The sequence below is a fragment of the Barbus barbus genome (genome assembly GCF_936440315.1).
Source record: "Barbus barbus genome assembly, chromosome: 14".
Lineage (NCBI taxonomy): Eukaryota > Metazoa > Chordata > Actinopteri > Cypriniformes > Cyprinidae > Barbus > Barbus barbus.
Window position 1 is genome coordinate 28,381,889 of NC_136742.1, and position 19,034 is coordinate 28,400,922.

Below are 19,034 nucleotides of genomic sequence, written 5' to 3' on the forward strand. Positions count from 1 at the left end.
ATTGAAGTGACCAAAGACTCATTGTGTTCGTCAATTTAAATGAAACCACTGCCAACAGAGCCGTTGTGTTTTGTTTAAGTTTGAAAGGCTGATTTGCGGATTTGCGTGAGGGTGAGTAAATGAGGACAGAAGTTTTATTTTTGGGTGAACTGTCCCTTTAAGGTGTATATGCATGTGTAACACAGCTCTCAGCATGCATGTGTGTGTGTGTGATGGGACACAGCGCTCTCATATGTGCCCTATAGGCTCCAGCAGAAAGGCATCATACAGGACTGTGTGCTGTGTTTGTATTGCTGAGAGAGAGGCAAAGAGACAGAGAGAGAGAGAGAGCACCATAGTGGAGTTAGTTGTGAGCGAATAGTTGCTGAAGTTTAGTAGTACCATAATAAGACCGCAACCTGTAAACAGTGTATTGTTGATTTTTCAAGCACATCTTCTCTCTCAAAGGAAATGTGTGTTTGTGTGTGAAAATGATGTTCGATGTTAAAAACACGTATACTAACCAGGCACCACATGACAAAGCGATAAGTGATAAATTGCATTTCTTCCATGTTAAACTGACACTTCGTCCAAACTAGATGTGATTTACCTGATTTCTATTAATGTAATAGTAGAAATAGCATTTTAGCACTGCTTATTCAATCTCATGAAAATGTGGCCACAGTCAAATTTCATCCAAAGATAAAAAACAAAGAATGTTTGTTTCTCCTTAGCCCATTTTAGAACCTTTTTATTTATTTTTTTGCATTATGGTATTTATATATATATATATATATATATATAAATATATATATATAAATAAGAAATGCCATGATGCAAAAAATAAATAAAATAATGCTAATTAATCCATGTTAAGAAAAAACTAAATGTCTTATATGTGTATATATATATATATATATATATATATATATATATATATATATATATTACAATAATGCCATTTTATTGGGTAAATGTGCTTAGTTGTCAATAAAATATGGGGGGAAAATTACTTTTTTTTCTTTTACTTTTGATATCAGGGTGAAATATGACCTAGATATACTTTCTGTGAGATTCGTTATATTAAACATCAAATATGACTTGATTCTTGAAAGTTTCCATATCATACCTGGTTAGTTCACGACGTTACGTAAGTTTTAACGGTTAGGGGATGGGATTCGCCTGCTTCGAGAGAGCATCTGCTTCTGTTTCACACCTGTCATCCAGCGCTTTGTGCTCTATATTTTCACACTCGGACAAACATACACTTGCTAACACACACACATTTTGTCTCTGTCAGTTGTGTGAGAGAGAAAGAATTGTCACAGTTGGAACATGACAAAAAAAAAAAACAACTAAAATGTTGGACAATAAAATACAAGAAAATCACAAATCTGTTATGTTTTCAAATAAATATCTGAAATGTGGCTGTCTAGTGAGTTGAATAGTAATATTAGGATAGCACCAGCCATTCAGAGGCCACAAGCAAAAATGAGGATCACAAGAAGGTGGAGCTTATTGGATATGCAGGACAGGAAGAGGAGGGATGTCACGACGCCATCATGATGTGTGGTGGGCGGAGCTTCAGTGACAGGCAAAATATTCCTTGAGCGGAGCGAAGAGGTGGCGAATCACAGGCACGCTCCACGACCTTCCCAGAAGCCTTTGCCTGGCGAGACGACTCATGTTGGACACATCAGTGTAATGGACGGGGAAGCCGAAAATTCTGGAACACACACAGCAGTGGATTTTACACACAAGTACATACAGGTGAACCTCATGAATTCAAAAGTAATTTAAAATTTTCACTTTTTTCATATAGTATGATTTACATGTTTTATTGTTAATAATTTAATAATTAAATTGTTTAAAGATATTTTAAAATTCAAATTGTCTTTATGGTAATGAGAATTTGAGAGAACTATGAATAAGTTTCATGAAAATAATTTGTCATGCGGTAAAAATCTCCAAACAGCAATATGCTCTATTTTCTGCAAAATGTTGTTTTCCCTTTAGATTTTGTCATGAAATAATACTAGAAGGCCCTCACCTCTCCATCTCCGAGCACCACAGGATATCCTCTTTATTGTTCATGAAGACGGGGTAGTGCTGGTCTTTGCCCTGTTTTATTGAGTTTGAGCGAGTTGTGATGGTTCGCACTTTTCCGAACTGAAAAAAACCCCCAGAAATATAAATTCAGCTCTGCCTCAACGAGCCTCAAAACTCTAGACTCCATGTGAAATGAAATCTGGATATAGTCAACAACAACTTACAAACAAAACATCAGGAATAATGACAACCTGTTCAAACTATCTTTGATTTTCATGTACAACAAAACCTTCAAAATGAAGCCACACACCTTAGCTGTGCGTCCATGTTCCAGACAGTCTTGCAGGTCGAGTCTATCATTCATCATGGCACTCAGAGGACTGAGAGAGAGATAGAGACAGTTTGTTCCCTTGTTTTTCTGATGTTCACTCTTCATGCCTGTTTCACATCTAATCTCACTCATACAGCAGACTTTCAAGTAGCCGTACCGGTTCATTCCAGGTAAGTTTCCCCAGAAGTATCGAGCTCTGTGTGCAGCCGACACCTCCTTAGCATCGATCATAACTGGATTACACTGAACACAGACAGAACCGTTATATTCAACATTACATCACAGAAGAAAGTCAAGTTTTTGTCATGTTTTTGAAAGAAGTCTCTTATGCTCATTAAGGCTGCATTTATTTAATCAAAAATACAGTAAATATTGTGAAATATGATTGCAATTTAAAATAACTGTTTTCTATTTGAATATATATTTTAAAATGTGCTTTATTCCTGAGTTAAAGCTGAATTTTCAGCATCATTACTCCAGTCTTCAGTGTCACATGATCCTTCAGAAATCATTCTAATATGCCGATTTGATGAACAAGAAACATCAATACAAATTTATTGTTATTATCAATGTTAATAAACAGTTATAATATTTGAATAATATTTTTCGTGGAAACCGTGAAACATTTTTTTCAGGATTCTTTGATAAAAAGAAAATTCAAAGGAACAGCACTTATTCGAAATAGAAATCTTTTGTAACATTATAAATTAATTTACTGTCACCTTTGATCAATTCATGCATTGTTGCTGAATAAAAGTATTCATTTCTTTGAAAAAATTATTTTACTGTTCTCTACTTTTTAAATGATAGTGTATTTTATGTATATATATATATATATATATATATATATATATATATATTAGTGCTGTCAAAATAAGTGCGTTAACGCAGGTGATTAACATTTTCAGATTAACGTGAGAATTATTTAACGCCATTAACGCAGGGGCGGGGCCTAGGGTTGGCCACCCCACTCATAACTGCTGTTTCTGTCTGTTTTTTCTTGACAAGAAGTGCATTTATTCAGTCACAGAACGTCTTTATGAGCACATAAATACGGAGACTTTTCAGATGCATGCTCCAGCTTCTCCTCAGCGCCAGGTGCGCGAGTCAAACAAGCACGGTAACCGGTGTTGTGCCTATTTTCGACTCTCTGCCAAATTATTACCCCCCTCGTTGAAATCGCTACCTGATTGCCTAATCCTAACCCCTCCCCCACACCGAACCCTAAACCTACCAATACTAGTGGGGTAATAATCTGGCGGGGGTCAGAATTCGGCACTACACTGGCACGCGCTATAGCCTGCACGCATACAATGTCGTGGTCAGTTAAGGCATGAAGTTACCAAAAAGGCAATTAAAACTACATGCCTTAAAACTGTGCGTGCATGTAATATGTGATGAGTTACATTAAGAACTAGTTTTCAAAACTGTCCTGGAGCATCCCAGCACTGTCTCCCTCATCTAACATACTCAATTCAACTCAGTTCATTAGTAGAGACTGAAAAGGGTCAGAAAATGTGATGAGAGTTAAGAGAAAATACGATGGGTGTCAGATCCGCGTCACGTTCAGCAGCAACAAAGAAATAGCAGCCAAAACAACCTAATAACCAGCTGCTGTGATGTCTGTTCGTCAAGAATAACTTTTATATAGCTGTAAGTATTTATCTGTATTTAGTTTAGAATTTAGTGTTTGATAACTTTATTCAATTTCTGTATATTACTGCTGAAGGGCACAGGTAGCCTAAATAAATATAACATTTATTATAATGGGTTTGCAAAGATTGTATTAAGTTCACTTAAATTAGATGTTGTTTTTAAAGTCTAATAAATGTTCAGATTGATATTTCTTAATTATAATGTAATGTTTAATGGCTATAGTCAATGGTTAAATATTAGAGGACATTTTTTATAGGGAAATCAGTATTACTTGGTCTCAGTGATACTGGCCTTCAGTCATAGAAAAAGATAAAAATATAAAAAAATATGTTGTTTGTACATTAATTTGAAGATTGAATGTGAAATTATTGCAATATAAAAGCATATTTAAAAACTTTAATGTTAGGTGGGATTAATCGCGATTAATTTCAGAAAAGACTGATTAGTTCTTTTTTTTTTTAATCGATTGACAGCACTAATGTGTATATATATATATATTTATTTTTTCTACAAAAATGCCTTGGAAGAAAACATTAGGTGTGCATCTTGACAGAACAATGACACTGACCTATTTTAAGATATGTCAGAGCAAAATATTTTCAGTTGAGACAGCTCAAACATGCATTTTAGTCTGGGACTAGCTTAAGCCTCGTCTGTGAAACCGGGGGTAAATATAATAATAACAAAAAAATACAAATAATAATAAATTTTTTTACTGACAAAATAAATATTATATTTTCATTCAGTATAACAAAACATTTATTGTATTTTAAATAAATATAATAAAAAAAAAATCAGTGAATTGATGAAAACATCTTATTTAAAAACACTAAAATAAAAGCCACTGCATTAGATACAATTCTAACCTAAGTGAAGCTCATAAAGCAAAACATTTCACAAAAAAATCTGGTTTTAAATGATAAAACAATACATGTAGTGTTGAAAATTAAAAAAATGACTTGTAGAATTTAGATATTTTTCAGTGTCCAAATACGGTTTGTGCACAATGTATGTTATATGTACAACCACAAGAGGGCAGCGCTGATAACAGCACACTTGATTCACTCCGTGCATGTGAGTGTGTGTTTGTCTCGAGTGTGCACACACCTCCAGAAAGCGTGAGATGTCTCTCTTGTCACTGATTCCCATGGCGACGACATTTTCAAACAGCCAGAAGAATGGTCGCTCGTCTCCTTCTTTGGGTCGCGCTTCGTGAAGCAGCCGGTAGAACTCGAAGAACAGACGCCCGGTGCCCTCTACACACAAGAAAAAACACTTACACTTATTCAGTATGCACACATACTTTGTGGTTTTGCTGCTGGAGAGCGAGTGTCGTACCGTACAGGCCTTTCCTGGCAGGGTTAACGATGGACAGATCGTTACAGGGGCTTCCACCGATCACGAGATCAAACGGCCCCCACTCCTGAATCTGCAGGGAAACACGTGACGCAAACAGAGATAGACGTCAGAAATGTGTCGAATATAAAAGTCAGCGAGGGACAGAGAGAAAGACACATGCTCACATGCTTGCGTGTGATGTTCCTGACGTCTCCCACATACATGATCTTTCCCCTGTGTCGCACTATGCCCACCGTGATGGAGTCCTCACACACCTCTGACGCAACATACCGCTCCACCTGAATGCCCAGATCCTTCAGCACCAGCAGCCCTGACAGAAAAACACACACACACACACACACACACACACACACACACACACACACACAGGCTTATTCACACTACCACATGAGTTTGATCAAATGGACATTTCACTAAAAATTATGTGCAATACTGTTCATCTTAAAATTTTATTTATTTTGGTAACACTTTACTTAAGTCTTTATTTATAATGCTTTATAAAAGTAGTTTTAATGCATTAATTATGCCTAGTAATTCCTTATAATGCATTGGACAAGCTCATGAATTACAACTCACTGTTATAAAATGCCTTTTAAATTCTGTTATAATTATTTGCGATAAGATATAATGTATTCCAAGGCACATCATGAATAATTATAATGTCCCTTTAATAACCCTTTATTAATGCATCATACATAAAGGCTGAAAGTAAAGTGTTACCTTTATGTTTTATTAATAGATTGATATATATTTTCCATTTGGTTTTTTAATTTTAATGCTATTTCCAAATTTACTGTAAATTTCAGTTTTATTTGCACAGATGACTCCATCATCATGCAATAATAATAAAAAGAGTATTTATTTATTCATTTAATTATTTATATAAGCTAGTTGTTTCTTTTAGTCTTAGTTTTCATTTACTTGAATATTTAGTATATTTCAATTCAATTACATATTTTTAAAACAACTGTTTTCATCAATTCCCTATCAATTCAATACCACTTTCACTGACACAGATTACTTCATAATCATGTAAATCTTTATTTACTTATTTGTCAGTTAGTTTTAATTTTCTGTAGTTTAAGTTTTCATTTAATATTTTTTACTTCAATTTACTAACATGTAAAAAACCTGTCATATTGTTTTCATTAAATCACTTTAAATTTCAGTTGTATTCACAAAAACAGCTGTATGTATTTATGCAAGTATGTCAGTTAGTTTTAGGTTCTTGTATTTTTAGTTTTTATTTACTATGATATCTATTTCCTACTAACAATATTTTTTAAATCAATTGTTTTCATCAATTCACTTCTCAAATTTCAGTTTTAATCACACAGACAACACTGTGACTACAATGTGATTATTGATTTATTTAATTATTAATTTAAAAACTTAAACTTGTTTTATTTCATCAAGTTTCCAAGGCAACATTTCTCATTTTTGTTTAGTTTAACTTGAAGTACTAAAATAACTGAAATGAATAAATACCAATTAATAATAAAAAAAAAAAAACTGTAGACAACAAACAAAAATATCAAAAACAGAACAAAATGACAAATTTTAAATGAAAGAGAAAACAGCAAATATTTAAACAAAATGTAATTCTAAATAATAACAAAGCTATAAGATTATCTCAGTGATACTAAAGCAGCACAGGTGTGATCTCACCTGTAGCGATGCCATCAAATAAAGAAAGCACTCTGATTGGCTGCCTCTTCTCTGCTGACATTGGTGAATACAACTTTGTCGGTTCCTGAGAGGAAGAGAATGGACATATTTTTCTTTTTACAGAGGTAATGAAATAAAAATTTTTAATGTTGCAGTCTGTCAGTCATATAATGTCAGTCAATGGTACTCAAAAAAAAAAACTTACACAAACAAAACCAAATTAAACCCTGCGGCTCGTGACGATACATTGAGGTCTAAATACACGAAACGATCAGTCTGTGCAAGAAACTGAACAGTATTTATAGTCTTTTTTTTCTTTTTTTTTTACGTCTGATCAGCTGCATGGTTCAACTGTCCCGAGCGCGTTCACACAACAGCTGGCGCGTAACGCGTCGTCTTCTTACTTTACAGCGGATCGCATACTTGCATAAGTGCCCTACCACCATCAATCTCTCAAATGGACCATTGACACTTCTAATTGAGATTGAAGATAGGGTCCATTTGAGAGATAGGTGGCGGTAATGCACTCATAATGCATAAGTCTGCGATCCGCCGTAAAGCAAGAAGAAGACGACGACGAGTCACGTGCCGGCTGTTGTGAACGCACTCAGGGCTGTTGAACCATGCGGCAGATCAGAGGTAAAAAAACAATATAAATACTGTTCAGTTTCTTGCACAGACTGACTGTTTTGTGTCTTTAAAGTGAAAGTGACGTGGCCAAGTATGGTGACCCATACTCAGAATTTGTGCTCTGCATTTAACCCATCCTAAGTGCACACACACACACAGCAGTGAACACACATTAATGCTGCAGCGCCCGGGGAGCAGTTGGGGGTTCGGTGCCTTGCTCACGGGCACCTCAGTCGTGGTATTGAAGGTGGAAAGAGCGCTGTACATTCACTCCCCCACCTACAATTCCTGCCGGACCTGAGACTCGAACCCGCAACCTTTGAGTTACGAGTCCGATTCTCTAACCATTAGGCCACGACCGCCTTTAGACCTTAATGAATCGTCACGAGCCGAAGGGTTTAATTTGGTTTTGTCTGTGTATGTTTTTTTTTTCTCTCAAAGCTGTGAGTACCATTGACTGACATTATATGACTGACAGACCGCAACGGTTTCAGTTAACAATCTTGGTTTGTGTTCTACTGAATAAACAGTCACCTATATCTTGGATGCCCCAGGGGTAAGCCTATAAACATCAAATTTTCATTTTTGGGTGAACTATCCCTTTAAGAATAACACCAGGGAGAAAATGTATCCTTTTAACAAAAAAGCTGTAGTTTGGGGATTGAGCTCTATCTGGCAACCGCACACATGAAAGCCTGTGTAATAGAGGCGTCTACAGCAGTCTGCAATAATATTTTGTCTCCTTTTTTGACGAAAATAAAAACAGGTTTTGGTAAAGTTTTAAATTTTTCAAATACATTTTAGTCTCATCTTTTATCGCCAACGATATTGCATGTTGATATAATCACAGTTATCATTTATTAACCTTATTGTTGCCTCGTCATCGTCTCATCTTAGTCATGGGAAAAAAGCTTGTCAATGTTTTTCGTCATAGTTTTCGTTAACGAAATTAATGCTAGTGAAAAGTGTTGATTATGTGTAAACAAAGAACATCTTGATTCTCCATTTCCTTTAACTTTCATTTGTGCTATTAGTAAGTCTTGATGATGACTGTAGTAGAAAAATCTTGTTGAATTTGTGTCAAAAGTGCTAAGATACACACTAGATCGACTCACAAAGTCCTGGTCGTGGTTGTTGGCGAAGAACAGCTGCAGTCGTGAGGTCCAGTCATCTCTGCGCCTCAGGAGGCCCGAGACGTTCCTGCTGCAGCACATGTAGCAGTTCCAGGGGTCTTCGCGGATAGCGGCCTGTGCGGATCCGGACCCCACGAGCAGATCGACACACTCCACGCAGAAACACCTACACAAACACAGAGGTAAGGCCTTTTCACACTGAACATGAAAGTCGGTGCGAATGTTTGGACAGAGACATTATAAATAGTTTATGTTTTTGGTGTAAAACCAAACTTCATATTAATTTATTGCTGTACACTAAGCAGCGAACAATGTTAAATCCATATAACGTTATGTGATATCTGAGGAAAAATGCATTGTTGCATCTAGCGTGCAGGAGTGAATTATCAGAAGGCGATCAATCGTTTCGCACTCAGTGTGAAAGTTCATCACCGTTCGTTGGCGATTCGTCCCTCGCTTTTCTGCATTGTGTTCAGTGTGAAACGGCCTTTACACCTCACAGATCTCTCTCAGATAGCGAACAAACCCACACACACTCACCTGCAGCAGTTGTTGTTCCCACACATGAGCACTTCTCGTCCTCCGCAGCAGATGGTGCAGTATGACTGATAACCGTCGTCATCATACTGATACGCGCACTCCAGGAAAGAGTTCTGTAGGGGAGGAGAACACTGCCTCAGCACCAATCAGAAGACAGAACAGGCTTGATTGACAGGTGTGCATGTGTACCTTGCAGCTCGAGCACATGGCTCCGACAAACAGAGGATGTTCTAGTGATACGTTCTGGCTTCCACAGGAAATACAAATATCTGCACACAAAACAACTCTATGGTGATGTTTGGAATAGCATGTGACTGTACTATATTAATTATGCAGTATGCATACTGTGCACAGTTTGACTCTATGACACTCTGACCTATCACGTTTGCCAAAATATGTAGTATGTAACAGAACACACTGTGATATGCAGTGTGCTCAACTTTACCGTTTTAATACAAAACTGCACATTTGAACATCTAATTAAACAAGTATGCATAATTTGAATGAGAATTTTCTTTTCTATCTTAAAATATTATAAGATAAAATGATCATTTGAATAATAATAATAAAATATATTTAGTATATTAATCATTATATTTACATATATTTAGTATTTTAATCATTATTTTACATATATTTATTATATTTCAATACATATATTTCAAAAGTTATGTATTTAAATATCTATCTATCTCTACAGTATATATACGTAATTATTATTATTTGAATATATGTATATATATATATATATATATATATGTGTGTGTGTGTGTGTGTGAATATATTAAAATGCTAATTATATATTTAATAGAACAATTACATTTCTTATTCATATTAGACTTTGAATATTTAAATATATTTAATTTCCAAATTTGTACAGATTCGTTTTCTTTTTAACTTGAATTTTTTTTTTAGTTTTGATGGCTGTTGTCAAATGTCTTAACTTAAAAAAAAACAAAAAACATACACATTGTTTTAATATATATTAGTTTTTTTTAATTCAAAGGTAACATTCAATAGAAAACTCACCTTCAATATTGCGACTCTTTTGTCTGACTTCATACACGAGTCTCTCTGAGGAAAACATAACACAGTGTCAACAATCACTGCTGTTCAAGTAGGAACAGTGTATGTGAAATGTGAAGCTGGTTTGCTGTGAGTGTGTGTGTGATACCTCGGGTTCCTTCATCAATAATCTCTTTGATTTTGGGTTTCTCGACACTGTTCTTCCTTGGTTTCTTGGCAGGGGGCGGAGCCGTGTACGCAGCGGCCTCAGGCTCCACCCACATCTCTGGATACACCTCAGTATACGGGCTCCGCTCCGCTAGAGGACACACACAAATCTCTTTAATGTTGCAATTGTTTCTCTTAGACAGCAATGAGACCGAAAAGCTATTGCTTCTCATGTTTCTGTTGAGAATAAAACCACAGGAAGTTATATTTCACCTCCTACACAGTTTCAAAAGAGATCTCAACAATGTCTTTGTTCAGATCTATCTGCTCTCAGAAAAGTTTCTCAATGGCTAAACATTTCTCAAAAAATTCTTCCAAGGCTAAATCATCAGGTCTATGCCATCCAAAAATTATTTTAGCAACAGAATAAATAAAATCTAATTAATCAAAATAAAATTGCAATAAAATTTGTTATTTTTATTCTTAAAAATAAAAATCTAATAAATAATAAAAACCAATAGTATAAAAACCAAAATTTAAAAAATATCAATATTTGGAAGGAAAAATATAATAAAAACAATAATAAAAAAAATTATAATTTGAAAAGATACAAAAAAATATAAAAAATAAAACAAGATTATAAAAAATTTATCAAACACGATATCATTAATTAAAAAAAATAATAAATGAAATAATAAACAAAATAATAAGTTGCTAAATTATTTTATTTATATTTTTATTTATAACATACTGTATATAAAAATATTTGTAGTAGTAATTAATTATAATTAATTATAATGATTTATCATCTCATTAAATTCCTCCAAGGCCAAATTATCAGGTTTATGCCATCCAATTTTTTTTTTGAGGAACAGAATAATAAATATAAATTAATCAAAATAAATGTCAAATAAAATTATTAATATTTGTTAAAAAAATAATAAAAAAATATAAACAAATAATAAAAATTAAATAATAAAAAACAACAATACATTAATGTCATTAATTAAATATCATTAATTAAAAGAAAAATATAATACAAACAATAATAAAATATTATCAATATACAGTCATGGCCAAAAATATCGGCACCCTTGGTAAATATGATCAAAGAAGGCTGTGAAAATTAATCTGCATTGTTAATCCTTTTGATCTTTTATTTAAAAAGATTCACAAAAATCTAACCTTTCATTGTATAGTAAGAATTTAAATGGGGGGAAATATCAATATGAAATAAATGTTTTTCTCAATTACATGGTGGACACAATTATTGGCACCTCTAGAAATTCTTATGAGTAAAATATCTCTGATGTATATTCCCATTCCGATTCACAATTTTGAGCACTCCAGGGTGATTATGAACATGAAATTATCCAGCCATGGCTTCCTGTTTCACAGAAATATAAATAGGAGGGAAAACAAAGCCCAAATTCCCTTATTCATCCATCACAATGAGAAAAACCAAACAATATATTTCTGATGTGCAGCAAAAGATAATTGAGCTTCACAAATTAGTGAAGTGGCTTTAAGAAAAGAGCTAGAGCAGTGAAAATTCCTGTTTCCACCATCAGGGCAATAATTAAGACTTTCCAATCAACAGAAAATGTTATGAAACTGCCTGGAAGAGGACGTGTGTCTATATCGTCCTAATGCACGGTGAGAAGGAGAGTTTGAGTGGCTAAAGACTCTCCAAGTACCACAGCTGGAGAATTACAGAAAAAAGTTGAGTCTCGGGGGCCGGAAAACCTTTTAAAAATTGTCAAACAGCACCTACATCACCACATTTTGTTTGGGAGGGTTTCAAGAAAAATTCTCCTAGCTCATTCAAAAACAAACTCCAGCATATTCAGTTATGCTGAATATACATCCCCTTCAGTTAGGGGAAGTCGTGACCTAATGGTTAGAGAGTTGGACTTGTAACCTGAAGGTCGTGGGTTTGAGTCTCAGGTCTGGCAGGGATTGTAGGTGGGGGAGTGAATAACCAACACTCTCAAGACCACGACTTGAGCAAGGCACCGAACCCCCAACTGCTCCCCGGGCGCCGCAGCATTGGCTGCCCACTGCTCCGGGTGTGTGTTCACTACTGTGTGTACACTTGGATGGGTTAAATGCAGAGCACACATTCTGAGTATGGGCCACACACCACTTCCCTTTCCCTTATCAGACACGACTGGAACTTCAAATGGGACTGGCTTCTATGGTCAGATGAAACTAAAAAATTTGCTTATTAGCAGCAAACACTCAAGATGGGTTTGGTGAACACAGGGATAAAAAGTACCCCATGAGTACAATGAAATATACTGCTGTGTTTTTGATGTTGTGGCCCTATATTTCTGCTGGAGGTCCTGGACATCTTGGTTAGACACATGGCATCATGGATTCTATCAAATACCAACAGATAAAAAAATCAATAAGTGACTGACTCTGTTAGAAATCTTATAATGGGCCATGTTTGGATCTTCCAACCGGACAATAATCCAAACACAAACCTCAAAAACAACACAAAAATGGGTCACTGAGCACAAAACCAAGCTTCTGCTGGCCATTCCAGTCCTCTGACCTGAACCCTGTAGAAAATGAGTGAGGTGAACTGAAGAGAAGAAGCACCGTCATGGAGCTGTGAATCTGAAGGATCTGGAGAGATTCTGGATGAAGGAATGGTCTCTGATCTCTTGTCAGGTGTTCTCTAATCTCATCAGGTATTATAGGAGAACATTTAGAGCTGTAAAACTGGCAAATTAAGGTTTCAAAAAGTATTGAATAAAAGGGTGCCGTTAATTGTGGCCAATGTGTATCAGAGAAAAACATTTATTTCATAATGATATTTCCCCCCATTTTAAATTCTTATTCTCCAATGAAAGGTAAGATTTTTGTGAATTTTTTAAATAAAATTTAAACTTTCACAGCCTTCTTTGATCATATTTACCAAGGGTGCTCATATTTTTGGCCATGACACATATGTATAACACATATCATTAATTAATTAAAATCATTAATTATTATCATTATAAAATATCTTTAAGAAATATAACAATAAAAATAACATTAAATAATAAACTACAATAAATTGCAATATTATCTTAGTTATATTTAACTTATACAATAAAATTTGAAGACTTCATTTGCAAAAAACAATAAATGCTACTTTAAAAAAATAAATAAACACGTTTTGTCAAAAAAGCCTGTATTGTCCACTTTCAAGGCATCGCAAGTTCACGTTTTACTGCAGAAGCCGACAAGCGCCCTTGTTGTTTTTGAACAGAAGCCGATAAGTCCATTTTAGCGAATCAGCGCGCTGTATTCAGGTCAGGTGACAAGGCTACTTTCACTTTGAAAAGACGTGCTAGCTGAGAGGAGTTTCGTCAAAGCTGACTAAAAGTCATGGAGAATGGATCATTTTGATGAACTTGATGAATCTGTGATATCGTCTTCAGGGCAAAAAAGTAAAATAAAAGCTGAAACGTTTTCATGGATCCTTGCGAAAGCAGCGCGTTACAATGGTGAGGGAAAAGCTGTGTAATCACATCCATAAATCTATGATCACAACAACAACAACGTTTGTCAGGCATCTACATTGTCATCTGAGGAGATTACAAAGATTAAACGAGTGTTTTTTTTTAACTCTAAAACATGTGGAGTTATCTGCTTTTGCTATAAAACAAACTTTTAATATGTAAAAAACATACTTTCAATGAACTTTAATTTTGTAAATTACTTGTATTTGTTTAAGCTATTATTACTTAATCAAAACAACCCAACTGCAGTTTAATTGATATGACTTGAAATGCAGAATAAAAAAACGTGATTTCTGTTATCGGTTTTTGCAAATTAACTCTTCATTTGTAGTGGTAATTGATTATAGAGATAAATAATTAACTCTCAGTAAACAATTATAAAAATGTTTATTTGAATAAAACTCTAATCTGGGCCTGTTGAATACATTACCTGGTGGCGGCTCCAGGCCTTTGGCACCGGAAGGGAGAAACCCATCGCAGGCCCACTTAATCATCTGCCGCGCTTGCACTTCAATACTGTTCGTTGTGTCCGAGTCATCGGCGGGCAAACACACATTGAACGGTTTACCGGCACGCATACTTGCCGTCTGAACAGAGATCCACAAAAACAACATGAGAAAACACACACTTTCACACACACACACACACACACACACACACGCGACAGAGAAATATCATGACTTGCCTGTAAAACTTCATAGATGGCTTTTCTGTACATGGGCTGTTTGCTGTAGGTGGGCTTATGAAAAGACGTGCAAAATGTGCTCAGGGCCAACAGCTTTTCTACACACACCTGACAGAGGAGAGGACTCTCATTATGACGTCTCTTATCAGCTCTCATGAATGATCCTGATTGGTCGACTGACTCACCACTGAGAATTTGCCATCTCCAAACCACATGACCCAGCGGGTGCCTTCAGCAGCCCGACTGCGACCCGCCATAAACCACGACACGATCCGGCCAGGCCACCAGGAGAATCCCCGCAGCTTCCCCCAGACCAGCTCTCCGATCCCGAACCCATGGCCGTCCTAAAACACAAAAACAAACGTCAGCGAAATCTCACATACTGCAGATTACATGACAGCAAAACCTGATTCTTGATAAGAAGAGCTACTTTGCTGAACCTAATGTGCTGTAACAACACAATTAGGGAACACAATAAAGCCTAAAATTAAGTCAATTTTCAGCAAATGGTCACTGGAAAAAGCAGTTGCATGACAAAAAAAAAAACTCAACCAACCTCAGGAAGTCAAAATAACTATTAAATGTTTTATTTAAATTGTATAATTTTAGAGCAGCATTAAAAATTCATAAAAAATAAAATAAATGCACAGTTTCCTGTGATCAATTGGAATATTTTCCATTTCATATTTAATATTGTTATCTAATTAATAATTTATTTTAATTTATATGCATTTAATTCATAATCATAATACATATTTTTAAATAAAATAAATCTAAATTATGTTGATTAAAATTACACAAAAATAATTTGTAATAATACTCTTGTACTGTTTGTTCATTTATAATAATCAGAATAAATATATTTAAGCATTATATCCTCAAATTAATGCAGAATCAACAAATGAAGTATATTTTAAACAATACTTGTTTAATGGCAACTTAAACAAAAAAAAAAACATTTCCACAGTTTTTAACCCATTCAATATGACTAAAATAATAATTAGTGTGATTTTTTGAAAATAAAAATATTAAACAAATTAAAAAATTATGATAATACTATTACTATTTTTTTTTTTTATTAATTTATATTAATCATAATTAAAATATTTCATCATTACATCAAATTAATGTATAATCATAAATATTAAATAATATTTGTTGGCTCTAGAATTGCACTGGTAATCAAGTATGAAATACAAATTGGGATGGAATGGTTCGCTGAAAACAAACGAACCGTACGGTTCTCCACACACAGTTCGGCACGCACGGTTGTCAACTTAAATCTGACAACGCATCTGTAACATGGTTTGTTATAAATAACACGTAAAACAAACAGGGTATGTTTCTGTTGCTAATGTATGTTTCTGTTGATGGATTCACATTCAGGCTTCCCAATACATTACAACAACAGCATTGAAAAAAGAAAAAAAAAAAAAAGGTGTACAAACCATTCACTCTTGTTCAATGCGAATGCCTTATGCTGGATTATGAGCAGTCATTTATTTCGTCATCATCCGGGTGCTGATAGCGTGCACAGGTGAGACCTGAACAGCCAGGGACGGATTATGACGCAGAGGTGCCCTGGGCACGGACTGATTATAGGCCCCCCTCAGTTGAAATTGCGGTCATTTTTCTTAAATTCAAATAGCAATGGATTTTATCTACACTAAGTGAAAATAGCAGTATTTTTAGCGATATGTTAAACTAAGCGACTAAGTGCAAAATCAAATAACTATAGATTATATTTACACTATGTTAAAATAGCAGGATTTTCTGCTATTTATACTACTTGTTGCAAAATCAATTCAGTATTGCATTCCATTATAAAACAGTATGCAATAGTATTGAGTGTAAATTATCATTTTAATTCAGATTATTAAATGGATGCCAGTGCCACTTTATTTATACAATAAACCCTACCTGATACTTTATTTTCAACTTTTTGGTTATTTCTTTAATTCTTATTAAAAATAAAAGCCTTTACGATGTGATGTAAGATTTGAAAAAGGAGAAAAAAAAGTTCGGCAAAAGGCAGGTTCGAACCCTGGTCGATCGCGTCAAAAATCCTATAATACACGCTTTACCATCTGCGCCACTGAAGCGATTGGTTTATAGCAGCTTTTTATAATCTTGACAGTCCCAATCACACTTGGTGGGTGGAATTATTGTAAATATAGCCTCTGCCAAAAGGTGGGCTATTTGCACTAAGTGTAAATAGACACTCTGTTTACATTATCAAAGAACATTATCATTGATTTAGCCAGAATTAAAACAGATTTAAGTTGATTAAAACTCTCTCAAAAACTCCCATTGATCACTTAAGTTGCTTGCATTGTGGAATTAATATCTTGCTTACATCTTCTGCACTTTGTTGTTTCTGATGAGAGAAATCGGCAGAGAGCAGAATTTATTCAGGGAGCGCGAGCACTGAACAAAACAGCTATTTCAGCGACGACTCATCTGAAAGCCTCTTATTGGTCATTGTACTCATAAGCTCAACAGAATCATGTGTGATTGGTTATAGTGTGCAGTGTTGTAGAAAAACACAGCTGTCTCTGGCTCCAGCGAAGTTGAAGTGACATACTGCCAAGTATGGTGACCCATACTCAGAATTCATGCTCTGCATTTAACCCATCAGCAGACAGCAGTGAACACACACCCGGAGCAGTGGGCAGCCATTTATGCTGCGGCGCCCAGGGAGCAGTTGGGGGTTCAGTGCCTTGCTCAAGGTATTGAGGGTGGAGTCATGGTATTGTCATGTCAGTCATGGTATTGAAGGAGGAGAGAGCGGGTGGAGAGATTGATGGTGGAGATTCACTCCCTGCCGGCCCGAGACTCGAACCCGCAACCTTTGGATTACGAGTCCGACTCTCTAACCATTAAGCCACGACTTCCCCCTTGTTGGGTGAAGTTGAGCGAATGCAGATTTTAATTTAGCAGCTGATGATGTGCCGCACTGAATGATCTAATCACACCGGTGTGATCGTTTATTAAATATAAAAAATATTATTCAGCTATTTTTTATTTTTTTATTTTTTTTGTCTTTTGAAAGCAGCATTCAAAATCCACTTGCCTCAAAAATCTGAGGGGGCACGGTTGAACTCGCGTTCTGGGAGTAGTGGTATTTCGGCTGGGCCTCCCTCTGGTCCAGTGCCCTGGGCACGTGCCCAGTAGGCCTGTGCATTAATCCGTCCCTGTGAACAGCACACGTTGATATCTGTGTTTAAGCTAAACTCATTTAAGCCTTGCCAGTTTAAACATTTAAGAGCCAGAGGACGCGCGCAGATATTAAGCTCTCTCTGAAGTATTGTGTTTAAATGGACAAATTCACACAAAAATTATATCTAAATGTCCGTCTTGTAGACATAGCCAATGAACGTGCAGTATCAGTGCACTGGATCAGTGCATTCTCTTAAAGTGACAGCACTTTAACAAAGAAATCACTCACTGCTCTTGATTGAATAGCTTTTGTAACTTTAATAAAGATTAATATTTAATTTATACAGTCAAATATGCAATGCTGTTTTAAATTATTACTTTATTAAATTTCTGTACCTAAAAAGTTATGTTAGACCTACTTAAAAAAAACTGAAAATCACTGTTTATTTTATTTGTATCTTTACTCTATTGTATTTATTAGTGCTGTTGCTTGTAGTTGGGGGCAGTCGTGGCTTAATGGATAGAGAGTTGGACTTGTAACCTGAAGGTCGTGGGTTCGAGGCTCAGGTCCAGCAGGGATTGTCAGTGGGGGGAGTGAATAACCAACACTCTCTCCACCCTCAATACCATGACTGAGGTGAGACCCTTGAGCAAGGCACCAAACCCCCAACTGCTCCCCGGGCGCACATACCGAACCATACCAAAACGGTGACTCTAAAACCGTGATACAAACCGAAAAGTGAGTAAGTTGAACCTTTCCAATCCCTACATATGAAGAAATCTCCACCATGGCCAAGACCAAAGAGCTCTCCAAGGATGTCAGGGACAAGATTGTAGACCTACACAAGGCTGAAATGGGCTACAAGTCCATTGCCAAGCAGCTTGGTGAGAAGGTGAGAACAGTTGGTGCAATTATTCACAAATGGAAGAAACACAAAATAACTGTCAATCTCCCTCGGACTGGGGCTCCATGCAAGATCTCACCTCCTGGAGTTTCAATGATCATGAGAACGGAGAGGAATCAGCCCAGAACTTCACGGGAGGATCTTGTCAATGATCTCAAGGCAGCTGAGACCATAGTCACCAAGAAAACAATTGGTAACACACTACACCATGAAAGACTGAAATCCTGCAGCGCCCGCAAGGTCCCCCTGCTC

The 19,034-nt window shown here is 35.8% G+C and overlaps 1 protein-coding gene across 8 annotated transcripts in view; it reads right to left on the reverse strand.

The window, feature by feature from the left end:
* Positions 1-1,011: 1,011 nt before the first annotated feature.
* The window catches only part of LOC306880593 (DNA (cytosine-5)-methyltransferase 3A-like), a 50,860-nt gene continuing 32,837 nt past the window's right edge, over positions 1,012-19,034 (reverse strand). For 4 of the 8 annotated variants that reach the window (XM_079434211.1, XM_079434210.1, XM_079434215.1 and 1 more), the window contains 16 exons: positions 14,904-15,062; positions 14,719-14,826; positions 14,464-14,620; positions 10,520-10,669; positions 10,375-10,419; positions 9,535-9,614; positions 9,346-9,458; positions 8,788-8,971; positions 7,043-7,127; positions 5,539-5,684; positions 5,354-5,444; positions 5,123-5,271; positions 2,517-2,602; positions 2,339-2,408; positions 2,030-2,148; positions 1,012-1,705 (listed from right to left, as the gene is read on the reverse strand). In XM_079434211.1, coding sequence (XP_079290337.1) covers positions 1,564-1,705; positions 2,030-2,148; positions 2,339-2,408; positions 2,517-2,602; positions 5,123-5,271; positions 5,354-5,444; positions 5,539-5,684; positions 7,043-7,127; positions 8,788-8,971; positions 9,346-9,458; positions 9,535-9,614; positions 10,375-10,419; positions 10,520-10,669; positions 14,464-14,620; positions 14,719-14,826; positions 14,904-15,062 — 1,884 coding nt within the window. In that variant the 3' untranslated portion in view covers positions 1,012-1,563. Of the gene's footprint in view, positions 1,706-2,029; positions 2,149-2,338; positions 2,603-5,122; positions 5,272-5,353; positions 5,445-5,538; positions 5,685-7,042; positions 7,128-8,787; positions 8,972-9,345; positions 9,459-9,534; positions 9,615-10,374; positions 10,420-10,519; positions 10,670-14,463; positions 14,621-14,718; positions 14,827-14,903; positions 15,063-19,034 lie in introns of all 8 variants that reach the window. The other 4 variants (XM_079434209.1, XM_079434208.1, XM_079434212.1 and 1 more) reach the window with 1 other exon arrangement.